Source organism: Stegodyphus dumicola, chromosome 2, assembly GCF_044657685.1.
Source record: "Stegodyphus dumicola isolate Sdum_Otavi_A_Nest chromosome 2, ASM4465768v1".
Classification (NCBI taxonomy): Eukaryota; Metazoa; Arthropoda; class Arachnida; order Araneae; family Eresidae; genus Stegodyphus; species Stegodyphus dumicola.
In genome coordinates this window covers 79,950,550-79,968,061 of record NC_140769.1, presented here as the reverse complement: position 1 = coordinate 79,968,061, position 17,512 = coordinate 79,950,550, and the positions used below count along the sequence as shown (strand labels likewise).

The window sequence follows — 17,512 nt, the reverse complement described above, 5'->3', positions numbered from 1 at the left end:
GTCTGGAATCGAATCCAGGTCAGAATTACGAGTCTTCAGCCATTTTACCACTCAGCCGCTGGTGGGCGTGAAACTTTATGAGACGGTAATCAATCGCCATTGTCTTCTATTACATTTATTATAAAAATATTCTCATATCGTTCTCGTTACTGATGAATAAAATGTTTTTTCTCAGCTAGTTGTATCTGTTATTTGTTCACATACAACTTTATAATAACGAAATATATTTAATAACCAAAAATAAAGTAATTTTAAGTATTTTAATTCCTTTGTCTAATAGTTGAATCATTAAAGTAACAGCGGAATATTGTCTATAAAGTCTTTCTTCTAAGAATATTAAATAAGTATACTGTAATGTCAGTAATGGTAATTTTAAACGAGATATTTCAATGTAATAAAAGTTCTTTTTTCTTTTTTCAGTACTAATTTTATGAATAAAGAAATGATTTTTGATTACGTAAATAAAGAATGGGAAGAAACTGCTCTTGAAGTGAAAGAAGTTATGGCTGCTGATACCTTGGAGTTTGCAAAGCGTGTTGCAATGAATATTTCAGCGTGGTCCACAAAATATGACCTGAAAGGGACCATCGATCAGTTTGAAGAAGCAGTAATGGCAGTGAATCCGAAATACTCTTATAATCCTGGAACTATGTATTCTCGTATTTCTTTATGGTTCTTGAATATGATTCCTAAGCCCTTTGCCGATCTTCTCCTCGCAAGAGTATTAATGAGATGAAACCTATATGTATTAGCACTCTCTAATAATTGATTGCATTATGTTGTTATTCTAACAATGAATTATATTATGTATAATAACGGATTAATTATGCATAATAATGAATTACAATATGTGCAAATATGTTGTAATAATTGATTATATTACGTACTTTCTAAGTAGTAATATAATCCATTATTACTACTTAGAAAGTTATAAAAGTTATTAGAAAGTGTTAGTACTTTCTAATAATGGATAACATTTGTTAGCTCATGTTCTTATAAGATGTACGCAAAAATTAATCACGTTCAGTTTAATAAAGAAATCCCAAACATGCTAATTTTATCAAATTACTACTTATTCAGATTAAAATAGAGATAAACTTACTATACACCAAAAGCAAAAGGGCACCAGTGATAGAATAATTAACACTAGTAGTTCGCCACGGGTTCAAATTTAGAATAAATGGGTAGCGTGAATATTCTCTTGTTTTTACACATGTGTAACGTGAATTTTCTATTACATGTAATCTAAAAAGGCACCATTTTCTTCAGGCAGATAGATGTTAAATGCTTTGCCATAGCCAACCTAATGCAGTTGAAGCAAAATCTTTAGAAAATACATTCACAATGGACTACCATAAGTAGAAATAATATTTATCTTGCGGTGCATTATTGGATCTCTATGAGACGTCATGCATAAGCACAGAATTCAAATATCCACATTTCTAGCAAATAATTCTCATGGGCTTTAATATTGTTACGGGATGCCCAGCCGCGGTAAGATAGCTTCCCCGCAGGGCGAGTTTGGGGTTTCCAGAAAATGACAAGGGAAGGCAGGTTTGCAAGATTTGGCGCAAAATCCCCCATTTGACGACATTTGGCAACAAAATTAGCGATATGCCAAAGACGAGTAGAGAACATGAGAACATTCTAGAATGAGTTCTTCCCAGTTTGGCCCAGAATGTTCTCAAAAGCCGCCCAAAAGCTATGTAAACCTTGCTTGTACGCAGAATAGCAGTCGATCGCGAGTCTATCGAATTGATCGTCAGTCTAAGTGTCGAGTTGGTCGTCGAGTGTATCGCAAGTTGGTGCATCGAGAATGTGTATCGTTGAAGCTATCAAGTATATCCTCAAGTGCATCGCAAGTTGTACCGTGAAGGGTCTCGAGATTACGCTTAGTTCCGAGAACGACCGAACCGAGCCGGGAACCGTACTCTGGTGCTATGCTGTAAAGCTGTCTTCCCAGTTAGCCTGAAGCCTGTTTTGCTGATTGTTTCAGCGTGTTTGTCACAGCTTTCCGACGACTTTAAACGTGTTTTTGGAGCTGTCTTGAGTAATACTGGCTAATAAATTGTGCTTTCATTTTTCATTAAGTGACATCGTCAATCACTTCAAATCGCACGAACGAACCCGTACAGAAACGCAACAATGTTATTGCCTAAAAAAGTGATTTACCCTATTCATAAATTCCTATCGAGCTGTCATATTTCGAAAAGGAAACCTTAGAATTCTAATAATTTTTCTATTTGCAAGCAATACATCTTACGTTACAAACACAGGGCAAAGTACACAAGGGCTTAATGGAGGGATATCTGTGCGAAAGACTTTCTAAGAAAACTTTTTTGTACTGTTGCATGCTTTTGAGTTCGGAATAGATTGAATGCACTCAGAATCGATGATAGCTAAGTAAAATCTATTTTCCGAAAAAACTGAGGTCTGAATGTTCTGAAGCGTTTTACAAAAGCACCCTTACAGCTCTTCTCAGTATCACAGAATACAATCAGTAATTGCACTTCAAACTATATTAAGAACGTTAGATAAAATTCAGTGCAAAGCGCACCTAAAAGGTGAAGCCCTGGCCACCAAGAAATTTCCACTACCTTCGATTTCTGGAAACAACTGGAAAGCATATAGAGTTACATAGGCATATACCGGTTCATATATGGTCGGGTGCAGGTAGAGTTACGTAGGAAATAGACAAATTGCAGTTATACAGGGATCGGGCCAAATGCCTGGCAATCTTTCGCCAAATTTGGGACAAAAACAATTGTCGTTGAAACTATCATCAGCTTGCAACAAAAGGCTATTGGGTGGACAGATAGCTTGGCGGCGAGATAGCCATTAAATGGTCTTGTCCCTGTAATCTTATTTTTCCTTACTTCTTAGCTTCACTTACTCGAGGAATTGTATGTTGCATTGTACAAGAGACACTACAATTTTACATGTAATTTCACTAATTATTTTCATATATACAATATTCGTAATAGTATTCATGTTACATATGGGGAACACCACGAAAATCAACCATGCAGCCAGCTGGTCCACCTGGAATCTCGAGTAAAACTCGCAATCTTCAGAGGTCTTAAGGGGAAGATTCAAACAATGCATTGCCAATTTACTTAATTACATATTTATGCGCTATATTTTGCTAAAAAATTAAGTATTATACAAACTATAAAATAAATCGTGTTATGGCAACGTAATTACTATAAGTCATTTAACAGAGTTTTCTACCTAAGTAGACGTGGCAACGTAAGCTACGCTGTTAGCCTGAAACCTTTAATAAACTATCCTTCTAAAATTAAAAAATAAGCACTTTTTAATGTGCAGTATTAAGAAAGAAACGGAAGAACACAGAAGAAGTGAAAGTTGGCGGATATCTCGCCAAAGTTGCGAGATTCATTCCTGTGGAATTCTGAAATACACTTCTACAATCGTGCAAAATTAAGAGAATTTGCACATTATGTCAAATTTCTGAAGAACTACTGGACATATTTTAATGAAACTTGTTACGAAAATATATTTATAACAGAGGTAGAGATGTACCATTCAAAAGTCATTATACCTACGGATGATTATCAGCTATGCTGATAGCGCAAGCATGTCCAAAATCTTCACTGGGTTATCGAACTGAAAATGAGTCTAGTACGGAGTATGACCCCCCCCTTACAGCCAGATAGTAGGTCGTACAGCGTTATGGCACATTTGACAGGAAGCAGCTGAGGATACCCTGTGGCAGTCGATCCCAGTCCTGCAGCAAGGCAGTTCTCAACTCAGGGATGGTTCTCGGAGAATGACAGCGAGATGAAATTGCCCTTTCAAGAAAGCCCCAAACATGCCCAAACATGGTTAAAATCAGTAGATCTGTCTGGCCAATCCATGCGGCGAATATCCTCACTCCATGTAATCGTCGACCAGCTGAGCCTTATGTGGACGAGAGTCGTCGTCCATTAACGGGAACCAATTACAACTGTTCCTCTGAAACGTTGATCATAGGACTACACAATTTCTTCTCCATACCTCAATGCGCTCAACTCAGGGGTGAATGCGGCTGTTCAGCATAATGCCTTCCCAAACAATTACGCTTCCCCAATGCGAGAAAGATCGTATCGTGTTCCAGGCTCTCTCCAGGCACAAGTACGCCGATAATCAGTCTCCAGGCTGAATCGTGATTCATCTGTAAAATGCGCGGTGGCCACTAATGTCTGGTCCAACTCTCATGTTGTCTATGTGCTGTGTTGCTTGCTGCAGTGAGCGAGACTCAAACAGCGGGTCTTCTGGATACAGCCTTATTTCATGAAGACTTCGGGCAACTGTAGACCGTGAAACTCAGGTTCCAGTGACAGCATACAGCTCACCTGAGAGCTGGGAAGCTGTAGTAGTCCTGTGCCCTGGCGCTAAAGGTGCCAAGTAACGATCCTCATTCGTCGTGGTGGATCTGGATAGACTTTTTCCACGTCTTCTCAATGTGGATTTTACTGTCTGGAACTGTTTCCACAAGTTGCCGACGATATTAGGCGTTACATTGAGCTCAGTAGCCACCTGCGCTTGTGACTTTCCTGTCTCCAATTTACCGACAACTCTCCATCTCAGTCCGTCATCTATACCTTCGCGGCTACTCATTTTACCTGAAACTTTATAAAATTTAAAACCTGAAACCCAACTCTTGAGATAAGCATGGCGTAAACTGCGCTTATGTCCCCTCGACAATCACAGCTCCACAGACACGGACGTGTACGCTTATATGTTCGAATATTTGCATAACTTTTCGAGGGCATAATTAGTACCCTTGGTTCAATGCTTTGGTTTATTTTTTATAAAAATAGGCCTAGTTTAGAAATTCTCTTAATTTTCCCAGGAGTGTATCTGCAACTCTTACAATAAAGCATTCGCCAGTCTCTGTCCACCCAATAGCCTTTTGTTGCAAAAATATTCGACCCGCTTCGTTTCTGTGCTTCGTAAAAAAGCTTTTGTCGATTTCAACTGATTTATTAGGCTGTCCAATTTTGCCGCAAGATCTGTTTGGAATAATATGAATTAAAACTTTCCGCAGAAAATCAGTCAAGGTTACATCAAGCGAAAGAGCGGATGTTATGAGTGTGCGTTGCTGTTAAATCGCGCTCTCTGGAAACAGTTTTACAATTGACGCATAATATGTAAGTACTGGAAGAACAATAACATACTTTAAAAGCATACGTAGTGAAAGATAAAATTTACACTTAAACATATAACTAAGGTATTTAGAAAAAAATAAACTTCTTTGGAAGTTCCCTTTTGTAGTAAATATAGGCAAAATTTTTAATTCAATTTTACAGATATTATTGATTACATTAAAGAAATATTTTATACCACACTGACCACAGATAAGAAGAAAGGGACTTTAACCAAATGTTAATTATAGCACTTTCATTCGAGTTATAGAATAGTTTTGAAGTGAGATCAGTGACAAGAAGACCAATGAAGGAAATCCTGTGTTAAAAATCTTTGGAAAACTGTTCCTGATGGTTTCGAATAAATAACAAATCAGTATCGTCTTTTTAACTCACGATTTCGTAAGCTAGAAAATGAATGCGTTATAAAACAGTGAACAAGGGGTTTCACATATCAGAGTTTAATGAAAGACACTTTACTGTTTGTGTTCCTCTTACTTCATCACCAGAAAACCTCATATTGTTCAAGTGCTGTTTTCTTTAATTAAAGTGTAACGATTTAATACAGCTGCTTTTGTTGAATATAATAATATAGATATACATACAGTAGTTAATTTGACTTTGCATAGAGACTTCCATAAATGGCAATAGGTCTTATTAAAGTTTTATATAAATTTAATTTAGTTTTTACGCTTATTAGTTTGGATTTAAGTTGTTAAGGCCGTAATAACATTTATTAGCCATAAATATTCTATTCTTTATTTCAATTTTTATATCACTGCAACTTGTGATCAATGTGCCCAGATATTTAAATTTCTTTACTGTTTCAAAGGTATAACTGTTTATCTTCAAGGGTGGAAAATCAACAGTTTTATTAGATGCCATCATAAATTTTGTTTTGTCTTCATTAATGTTTAGGCTCATCTTTCTTGCTGCATTTTCAAGTGAGACAATAGCCTCCACCATAGCTCGTTTTGATCGCCCAATGATATCAATGTCATCGACGAAAGCCAGCAGTTGAATGGTTCTGTGCAAGCTGGTTCCACTTGTGTTTATTCCAAAGTCTCTTATGGCCTTTTCTGAAACTAGATTAAACAGCAGTCAAGGTAGTGAGTCTCCCTGTCCTTAATCCTTTCTCAGTATAAAAAGGTTCTGAAAGGTATGTTGAAATTTTTATTCTACATATCACTTTTTAAGGGTCATCCTTGTGAGGCTTTTCAGTTTCTTAGGGATATTAAATTCTAACATCGCTTCAAGTAGTTTTTCTCTGTTAATACTGTCATAGGCAGCTTTAAATTCAACGAACAGGTGGTAGGTGTCAATTTTACATTCTTTAGTTCTTTCCAAGATTTGTCTTATAGAATGCAATTGATCAGTTGTTGCTTTTCCTTTCTGGAATCCATAATGGTAATTCCCAATAACATTAGAAGTTGTAGGATTCTCCACTATGTATTTCTAATTTACAGTTGAAAGTGAAGAACCTTAAGAACTAGTAAGCGAATAATCGCTCGAGTTCGTGAGATAGAATACAACAAGTAAGAAGGGTGAAATAACCCTTTATTATTCCAACTAAAGTTTAACAAAACTCCGTCTTGGAGTTGTACAATAAAGCCGACACTTGGGTTTGAAAGCTAAAACTATCAAAATTCTAACAGAGTTGGCCCCTTAACGCTAATTGACTGCGAAGATATCAAGGGCCTAAAGTACGGCCGAGCGTAATAATAGCTTACGAGAGAGTAGCCTAAAAAGGCGGACGTGTGCAGCCAGAATATCTGATATCTCTCTCACTAAGACTCTCGAACTTCGCGGTTATATACCGCTCTTCCTCATTAGCATTCAGACGTGATTCTAAAACTACGTTCTGACCAGAAGTGGTAAGCTGAAATTAAGAATCAATAGGAAAGGAAGTTTAACTCAAAATTTAACTGTTAATAAAATTAACATAATTCTTAAAAAGTAAATGTAATCATTCGTTTATACAAAATAGCGGAGAAGATTTTATATACTGAATTCAGTAAGGTAATTCCTCTGTAATTACAACATTCTAGCTCGTCTGCTTTTTTTTAAATAAGACGAACAGATCCGTCTTCCCTCTCAATGGGCATTTGTTCCTGCGTCCATATGCAACAAATTAGATAATTGATTGCTTTATTTAAATTCGTTTCATTGATATTTAAAAGCTCCGCCTTGATGCCATCCGGTTTAACTGATTTATTACTATTTAACTTTTTTAATTGCCATTCAACATTATACAGAGTTGGTAGATTATGCTCCATAATCTCACATTCACAACTCATAATAGGTAGCATGTTATAAATAGTTATCTCCCCCTCTATATCTCTATCCGAAAGCAGACACTTAACCCTCTGATTGCTCAATTTGCGGACCGAAATCGCTTCAAATTTTTTTTGGCATATTTTAAATCTATATATATTGGAGAACTGAAAAATGCATTTTTCCTTTCTAGAAAATATTTGTTTATATAGATATTTATCATGAGAAACTAAGTTGCCTGTAAAACAAATTTCAGATATTAGTACCAAAGAAAAAAAAATTTTAAATAAATTTCAGTCGAATTACTGTTAATTTCTATTTATTGCATAATATAAAAAAGTAAAATTTAAGAAAATATAAAGCACTGAGGAAAAAATACCTTAGAAATGCAGTTTAGTATGATAGAGTTCAAAACAGGGTTCAAGGCAAAGTCCAACTTTGCAGTCTTTGCACCAGATTCAATAAATCTAATTAATAATCAATCTAATTATTAATCTAATCAATAAATCTAATCAATAAATCTAATTAATAATTCAATAATTTAATTAAATATTCAGATAAGCGCTGAATGTTTTCTAGCAGCCATTTCTGTAAGAAAAAAGCGGCAAAAAGTGGAGATTGAGCGGTAATAACACGTGTCTTCAAACGGCCGCAATTTAGTGGACAACTAACGATATCTGTTGGCCAAAACGTAAACTAAACGTCTAATACGTTATATAATTTATTTCAGTGGTTAAACGGGGAAAAAAACGGGATGCGCTCCTCAATAAAAGAAGAAAAACGCATGCCCGCGGAAATCGCGGGATGAACAGCCAGAGGATTAAAATACTCACGCCAACAAACCAGTACTTCCTCCATGTCTCTGGTGATTTCTCCATTTTTTTTACAAGTTATTGTTTTGGGATTAAAATCAGCTCTGATATTATTTATCAGCTGATAAAATTTCCTAGCTTCTTTTTGTATTTTTAGATAAAAGTAGCCCCTACCTTTTGTTATCTTCTCGTTAAGATCTCGTTTTGCGAGAGAACATTATTTTGACCAATGTTCACACCAATGTAAACTTCGCCTCCATTGCATAAAATGTGCAGGTCCACACGGGACCGATCAATGGGAAGCTAAAAGGCTAACCATAGTGAAATGATGCAACTGCGGCGAAATTGGCCCCACGGCCATTTACAGAGGATGTGTAAACTTTCCAAAATTGTATAAGACTACTAAACAAAATGTAAATAACCCTACTAAGCAAAATTCTGTAAAAAGTACAAATCCCACTGCTCGGATTAATACTGGTCACTCCTACGCAAATGCTGTTAAAAATGACAAACAAACAGTGCAGAATCAAATACCTGGATTGCAAAAGACTGTTAAAGACACCAGAAAAAAGAATGAGCTTGGATTTGATGCCTTCCTAGACATTATTAAATTTATTAAAGAATTATGTGGAATTTTCAAAACCTGTTCTATTTCAGACGTCCTACACAAAATTGTGGCTAAAGTGCCGGAAATTAATGCTACTGAAAACTCCATCAACAAATTATTCGCACTGTTTAATCTATTCAAAGGCATTTTCACGGGCACCTTTGTAAATAATAACGAATATATTTCATAATGTATTGATCAATACAGTGTCAAAAGACCCAGCTAATGTAACATGCTCCATGGCAATTCTAAGTAACAATAATGATATTTTGTTTTTGTAAGTATTATGTTTTGTATATTATGTTCTTGTATATTATGTTAGCATACTCACAATGTCTTTGTATATTACTGGTTCTGCTATAAGTATTCCCATTTTGTTTCTACATACATACCCTGATGTATTCATTGTCCTCAGCGCCAATGTCATTGCAACGTAATTATACTCTTTATATGTATGCCTACTTTTTGCATATTAGATTTTTGTTTGCTAATTAACTCTTTAAATCATTTTTCGCCGAAGGATTCGCACTTGCCATTACTTTTCTTTTGTTCCCATGTTATTTAATTATGTTTCAGGATGTTAGTCACCAGACGGTTCTGCCCTCGCCCAGATGCGCATTTTCAGAGTCTCTCAGTACAGTTTCACCACACTTATCTTTCCCTGCTTCTCATTTTTAACAAGTTATTCATTCCATCACAGCATTCATTTCTAATTTCTTACGCCCGACTATAAATCCACTTAACTGCTTCAAAATTTCCTTATAATATATATATGAACCCTTTTTGGTTTCAAAGTTCACCAAGCAACCCACAAGCTATTAACTATCTAAAACTTAGGACGTACCCTTAATTTATTCTTACTTTATATTTTGCCTTAATGCTCTCACAGTTAAGAAATATCCAATTCTTATTCGATAGGGGTTGGGCCTGCGGACCTGGTACCTATGTGTGTTCACCATTCTCCAGTGAAACGATTATTTTGAGCTGTTTATTTTGAGCTGAATATTTGAGCTGTTTATATTATTTGAGCAGACAATTCTATTCGTTTATGCACATGACTGTGAGATTGTTCATGGGTAGAAAGAAAATTCGAAAAATCTTAACTAAACTATATGCCTAACTCTTGCGGAAGAGCCTAGAATTGACGAGTTTAAAATGACAGCAATACGCAGTATTAATGCTTCACTTCTCACCATATGAAAGTCGATGACAGCTGTGATGAACATTGAAACAACTTCCCGTTTCTGTGCCTATGGAGAACGTCCCGTTTTTATCATAAATATTTATTAGATTTTCCTAAATTGAACGATTTTTTTTAATCATTATCTGCAATACCTAGCTATGGTCCATGAACTCTTGAGTGAATTACGCGTTCAAAACAGTTACGTTCTTTCGGTTCCAAGTAATTCAACTATTATTTTCATTCATAGAAGTTGCTTAAAAAGTGTTTTCTTCTTCTAATTCATATTACATTTACAAGTGATTCTGGCAGAATAACGATAGCTGCGCTAAACTTCATTATTGTATAACAACAAGGTAATCTGTTAAATCAAATACATAAAGATGCGCGATGCGTTTTGAGATTTTATCATATCGTGATCGGTGTATTTCAATTATTGAACTGGAATTAATATTCACGCAAGTTTTCAAACATGCATGGAATTCCAATGTATGGTAGCCTTATTTCAAAAAAAGCCTTATTTCTTTACAAGATAAGTGACGTTTGATTAACATGGTTTTATTTTGTGCGAAAATGCCGCCCAGACAGTATAGTGGTTAGGGAAGTCGACTGCGATACCAAAGGACCTGGGTTCGAATATCGGAGAAGGGGTGGCTGTAACTGTCCGTCCCTTCATAGGAGGCAAAGGCGAACTACCTATTAGGTGCCTTCATAATAAAATAACTACCACTTCTATCCTTAAAAGTGGTAAAGCGAAGTCGGCTAAGAGCCCGCCATAAGAGGAAATATTATAAACAAATGTTTATTTTTCTAAGTTGATTGCAGTATTTTAAATTGTATATATATTTTTTTTTAATTAAACAAAACAAACAAACACAAAAGTAAAAACAATTCGTTACTTGCACTGCAATAAATATGTGTCCAGCTTATAGAAAAAAATAATCCAATTAATTATTCCGACCTCCCGATTATCCGGTTGGACTGGAATCGGTTTCGCTGTTTTTCCTACATCGCTAAACGCTTAGGAACATAGATCAAGGACAGAGGGAAAAACACGAAGATGATACAGGGAAAAATGCCAGCTCCCGAACACCCTTAGGGCATTCAATGCAAGACTAATTTTGACCTTGACTCGACTGGTGATAGAGAAAACTCCCACTTCAGCTCAAAAGCAAATCAAACTCATTTGCTAATACAGCCGTTTCGAACAAACATTTGTACGCTTGTTAACACACGGAGCAATTATATACCTGTTTCCGCAAATATTGGGTATGTCCTCGCAAAAGGTGAGGCCAAAGACCTTACGTCGTGCAGTGCACGATACATTCCAGAATTACGGCGTTTCAGCGATTCTTGCCGTCGTTTTGATTTTTTTTATTCCGTGGTGGTTGCGTTGGTGTTTATTTTATTTAGGGAGTATACTATTCTTAGCTTTTGTTATAGCACCTTTCGTAAATGATTGGAGGCCAAGAGCTCGAGTCCCAGTCGAAGGAAAAGCTGTATTTATTTCTGGTAAGTTTCTACGTTAGTATTTTGTTACGTGTGCTAAAAGAAAAATTGGTATGTCACCTTTTTTTTAAATTCTTAGTTTGTTATCTATTTATTTTATCTATTTGAGGAACAGTATTCATTTATTTATTTTCCCACGTCTTTATGCGTACTAAACCCATACTGTAAAATGTTAAATTCCAAAATAATTTAGAAATTATTGTAAATAAAAAAAAAATTATTAATCATGAGTGATGATTATTGTTAAAATTCCTTTTCTTTCCCTTCTTTTAAATCTGGAGTATATTTTTATATATTACTTAAAATGTGAAAATGATTAGAGATAAAACATATCCAGCTTGACCAAATAATGTGCGATTTATGTAATATATGTGCAAGGAAGAGCTGTAAAAAAATCTGCAGAATTCGGATTACGATTTAAAACCTCAAAGAGTTTACTACGAAAGAAAACTAAAATATTAAAAAAAAAACATTAATGTAAATATTGTAAGATTTAAAAATTTATATTGAACATCTCAATTCAATACCTCAATAATTGTAACCTAAACAGTTAACACAGTTACGATTAGACTACACGTTTAAGAGTTAGTTCAAAAATATTAAAAACAGAACGCATGAAATCCTTAATTTAATACGATCCGTCTAAAATAGTAAAAGCCAAATAGTTGTAAAAGTTTACTACGATATTATTTTATCATAAATTAACGCTACGTAAAGATGTGTCCTTATCAAAGAAAGATAAGACTAATTATTCAAGAAGTAGCTGAGCATTTATTTGAGTAGATTGCTTGTGCACAAGGCTTGCAAATATTTCCTTTAAGTGGCAGTACTATTTATTTTCCTAGTATAGGCTATCCGCCTATTGAAACAATAAGCATGTCTAATTAATAAATAAATAAAATTATAATGTCATTTTAATTATGTCTATATAGTATAATTTACAATAATAGATAAATAAAAATTAAATTAAAAATAACCGTTTCTCCTAATGTGAAAAGCTGTTTAAAAACGAATGTGATCTTGACAATAGTCACATAATAAAAATTTTGACAAATCAGACGAATGTTATCCTAGCTGCAAGAGTGATTTTCGTGATTCTTCCATATAATATACTTTCCCATGAGCAACTTAATTACCATTCATTTTCCTTAGAACGTTTGGTTAATCTTTAAATTATGGTAACTTGGCGATTTTTTGGCGTAAATTTGGCGACCAACCCTGCTACAGCAACCTGCTAGTTTTTGTTTGGATGCCATTTTGTTTTCACGAAGTAAAGGCATTTTTTTTTTTATTTATTTATTTTTAATTTTTTTGTTTTTACTCAACATTTTTTTCCAACAATCTGCTAGCCGAATTACGCTAATGCTAGAACTTTTGTGGAACAAAAGTGCTTAATCATGACGAAGGTTAGTTGCGAAATTGGGACAAAGTGCAGAATTGCCAACTGCTTGCCGCGTTTTTAAGAATTGCCCATACACGATATCATCCATGTACACGGCGACCTATTTTCACTTAAAAATAATCCCAGAATTGCACAAAAATGGCATTGTGCACACTCTTGACTTTATCCATGTACACTGCTAAAATCCTAGCTAGTAACCTTTATCGCCTTACCAAAATGTCGCCTTACTACCTGTTACCATATTCCAAAGATTAGCCGGAGTCTTTACTCAATAATAATAACTAACACATGTAATCAAGGTTACACTAAACCCAGCGTGTTTGTAAAAGACTTCCATTTTTGGCGAAAAATTGTGTAGTTTGGCGTCTTTTCTTTAATAGGCAAAAAGGGTCAGCGGGATTTTCCGTTAAGTACCATTATGGTCTTTAATTTAATAAAATAAATGAGCAGCTTGTTAAAATATGACGAGTCGAAATAGCTTCACTCACATTTTAATATACTTCAAGACAGTATTAATAGGTTCATTACATGCATTCACGAAACAGTATCCATAATGCAAGAGTTCAATGCAATCATTTTATCATCTTCAGAACTACACTTCCGTTGCCGTTACGTAACAACTAAAAGACTACTCTTTCTCATTTTTTAAATAATGGGTATCCCAAACTTTACAACAAAGCACTCAGGCCGTTTCCTATGATGCAAACCCTATGATGCCAGATGAAATTCTGTATTTTTCGATATAGTTATGCTGCAAGGCGTTTTGCAAAAAGCTTAGGATTGCTTGCTTCATTTTAAAATATATCATATTGCGCTGATATATTAATTGGGTAATCTTTGGAATATGGTAATAGGTAATGGCGGCATTTTGGTAAGGCGATAAAGGTTACTAGCTAGGACTTTAGCAGTGTACATGGATAAAGTCAAGAGTGTGCACAATGCCATTTTTGTGCAATTCTGGGATGTTTTTTTAAGTGAAAATAGGTCGACGTGTACATGGATGATACAGTGTATGTGCAATTGTTAAAAACCGCGGAATGGGCGATTCTGCACTTTCTCCCAATTTCGCACCTAATCTTCGTCATGATTAAGCACTTTTGTTCCATAAAAGTTCTAGCATAAGCGTAATTCGGCTAGTAGATTGTTGGAAAAAAAAATGTTGGATAAAAAAAACATGCCTTTACTTTGTGAAAACAAAATGGCGTCCAAAAAAAAAAAAAACTAGCAGGTTGCTGTAGCAGGGTTGGTCGCCAAATTTTTGCCAAATAATCGCCAAGTTACCATAATCCGAAGATTAACCTATTAATTTGCATCAATAAATTTCAAAACATATAATGCATACGAAATGTTAATCTATGTAAAATTGGGTTACAGCTCATATCAGCGTGTGTCAAACGCAGCAACTTTAAAAAGGCAATGTTATTTTCTACTGATCTTTTCGATATTATTTTGGGTCCATAAATATTTTTATCTAATGCAGTTTTATTGCAGTTTCTGAAATAAAAAGGAGACAATCTTTTAAGTTCCCCCCCCCTTTATTTGATTTCTTCCCCCTTTCTTTTTATTTGCTGAATATAGAAGCATTTTTTTTAAAATTTATTGAGTTTAATCAAATAAAAAGGAAACAGAAATGGCTAAAAGCTCAAAACGTTGTTTTTTAGCAAAGCAGATAAGAAGAAAAAAAGTTGACTCTTATCTGACCTCATCACGTCGAGTTTGAGGTTCAAAGAACTTTAAATTAAACCAATGATAGTTTGTGTCCAAAGGTACAAATAAAACTGCGGCGTAAGATGCTAAGATTCTTCAGTACGTTGGATCAGAAGCTATAGAAACCAATTATATTAGCAACGGAAATTAGCGTAATATGAGCAAGCTTCCAATACTGTTGGTTTGTTCGTGTTAGGCCAATTTCTGATGCTAATTATTGGTTTCTTTGATATTTGTTACATTTAGCGAGTTCTTTGAACACACTGGATTAAAAATTTCAACATCTCGGAGCTCACTGGATACAGAAGAGTATTTTGAGGTAACAAATTGAAACGATTGAGTAAAACTTCTTTTGGTTTTTGTTTTGAATTTAATGCATATAATTATTACGCGTTTGAAGTGCTGTATTAAATTGTTTTGTCAAAATAAAATTGAGAAAAAAACACTGTTAAGGTTGTTTAAGATAATAAATTAAAACAGTTGATCGAATTGAGGAAGCAAGTTCCTTAGAACAAAAATTTTAACTATGTATAATTCTTTTAAATACGAGTTTCAATTAATGGGTATTATAAAGACTGTATATTGTATAGTTCTTATTCTGTGATTGAGCAAAATGAAATATAATGCTAGTTTTTTCGAATTTTTAAAATTTCTTTTAAACGTTCTTGGGTTATTTAATAGATACATATAACGTTTCGAATAGTATATTTTCCAATTTTCCATTCAATACTGAACCAGTTTTCCTTGGAATATCCTTCCTTTCAGCAAACAGCTTTCACGTACTTTGCCTTAAAATCAGTCTGATGAACATACTGACCAAACCAAATGGTCAGAATTTGTGATAAAGCTCATACACGATTTTAAGAGTCTGAAATAAACTTTTCAAGTATTTTATACATATCTGTAGAATAGAAAATTTTTATGTAGAATAGAAAATTTTATTATTAGTATTATATTTCTTATATGGAGAGGGCCTACCAACGACCGAGCGATTAAGTGGTTCGAAACCCGGCCAACGGTCTGCCTGCACGGGTATTTTCATGGTTTTCTTCATGTGTAACGTGTATACGAGCAAGTTTCCCTTAGAAAGTCCTATAGGAAGGCATTTTTTTTTTTTTTCTCTTAGGCAAATAAACCTCGAGTGCGTTGCCTTAAATAAACCAACCTTATGTGGAGATCCCCGTTCGTATTGCACAATTAAATATTTTTAAAATGGTTGGTTAGCACGGTTTCAACTTAATTAAGTAGATTATCAGATTAAAAACATTTTATTCCCAAGACTAATTTTCGTAATAACATGTAAAATTAAACATTTTACACATGCTGAATGCAAAGAAAATAACATTTCCTTGTTTTGATAACCGTGTAACGTGATCAATATTGTCATAATCAGAAAGTTCTATCTTGTTACATTAATTACTTAAACTGGCATTATGAATCTGTGGCCAATCCTTCCGGAGAATAGATAATCATCCAAACATTTTTCATTTAAAACCTTTTTATGATAATTTATTACGAAATTAAAATGAAACTAATGATAAAATATATTTTTAGATATTCGCGATAGCTAAAAGCTTATGATTTACATGTTTATGGAAGTGGGCAAATTCCAATTACAATTTATGCAATAAATGAAAGAACCCTCAGTTTTAATCATGTCTTCTTCCGCTTTAAATCGATGAATATTCCCTATCTCGATCTCTCATATATCTATATGTGCTATCTTGAATTTAGAAAGGGGGGAACTATTTTTTTTTTTTTTTTTAGCCTATCATGTAGAAAATACATTTGTTTCATTTCACGGTAATTAAAAATAAGAACTAAGAGCACTGCTGTTTGATTTCAATGAATCCTGAAATCATTTTCATTTTTGTACTTTAATTTTAAATTATATAATAAATTGTTTCTCTAGACGTTTTAGTTACATTCAGTATGACTAGTTTTAGCACTGATGTATATCAAAAACCTTCTTATCTTCCTCCTCATGTCAAATCTTTTTATCCTACTAAACAAAAGGTTTCTTTTTACCATATCATTTGTCGGGCCCACGAGCAGCCGAGAGATAAAAATCGCTGAATACCGGTAGTTTCAACCTGGGCTCGATTCCAGGCGAACGGGCTGGTTGCATGGGCGTTTTCTCGGTTCTCCCGATGTGTAACGTATATACGAAGCAATTTCCATTAAAAAAGTCCTCATTGGCAGATAGCTCTAGAGTGCTTTGCCGTAATTTTACTAAACAAAACCAAAATATATCGTTCATTGGGTCTCAAGATTTATTCATCTGAGTCCGCCTCGATCAGAGATATAACTATTTAACAGCATGAGTAACTGATTGAGGCTTCTTATCTCATATTACTAATTAAACAGTTAAAATAGTTTATTTTCTCAGAAGAGAAATTTCAGTTATAAGAATTCTCCCACTTAATTTTAAGAATGTGACCGTTAATCTCTTCTATATATTTGCTATAAAATTTCACATAATTTACGAAGGTTGAATTCTGGATTATTTTTAGTGGTAATTTTTGCATTTCAGTATTTGAATACCCTGTATTTCCGGCCACAAATTCTCGTGAAATTTACAGCATTCATTATCAATATTCTCACCATTGGTCGAATCACTTGAGCATTAAAGAATATATTATTAAAAAAAACTACTTGTTGCGTTAATCTGTGAGTCATATTTTTTCGTTTACAGTTCCAGCATATTCATCAAAAAAACTAAAAGATGTTCCAACAGATTCATCAAAAGCTTCAAAAATACAGTTTATATACTATATAGGAAGTTTTATATTTATATTCCTGAAAAATCTTCCTATTTTTGTTGGTACGAATAATTTTAGTGTCGGTCCCTTCCAAATTTTAAATAGCTTAATT

General features: G+C 34.3%; 2 protein-coding genes across 2 annotated transcripts in view; both read left to right on the top strand.

Moving 5' to 3' along the window:
* The window catches only part of LOC118197973 (retinol dehydrogenase 7-like), a 49,927-nt gene extending 48,872 nt beyond the window's left edge, over window positions 1–1,055 (top strand). The window contains exon 5 of the mRNA XM_035369547.2: window positions 421–1,055. Within this exon, the coding sequence (XP_035225438.2) occupies window positions 421–736 (316 nt within the window). The 3' untranslated portion in view covers window positions 737–1,055. The remainder of the gene's footprint in view (window positions 1–420) is intronic.
* Window positions 1,056–11,164: 10,109 nt separating this feature from the next.
* Window positions 11,165–17,512, top strand: part of LOC118197972 (short-chain dehydrogenase/reductase family 9C member 7-like) — a 47,341-nt gene continuing 40,993 nt past the window's right edge. Inside the window, exon 1 of the mRNA XM_035369546.2 lies at window positions 11,165–11,532. Coding sequence (XP_035225437.1) covers window positions 11,292–11,532 — 241 coding nt within the window. The 5' untranslated portion in view covers window positions 11,165–11,291. The remainder of the gene's footprint in view (window positions 11,533–17,512) is intronic.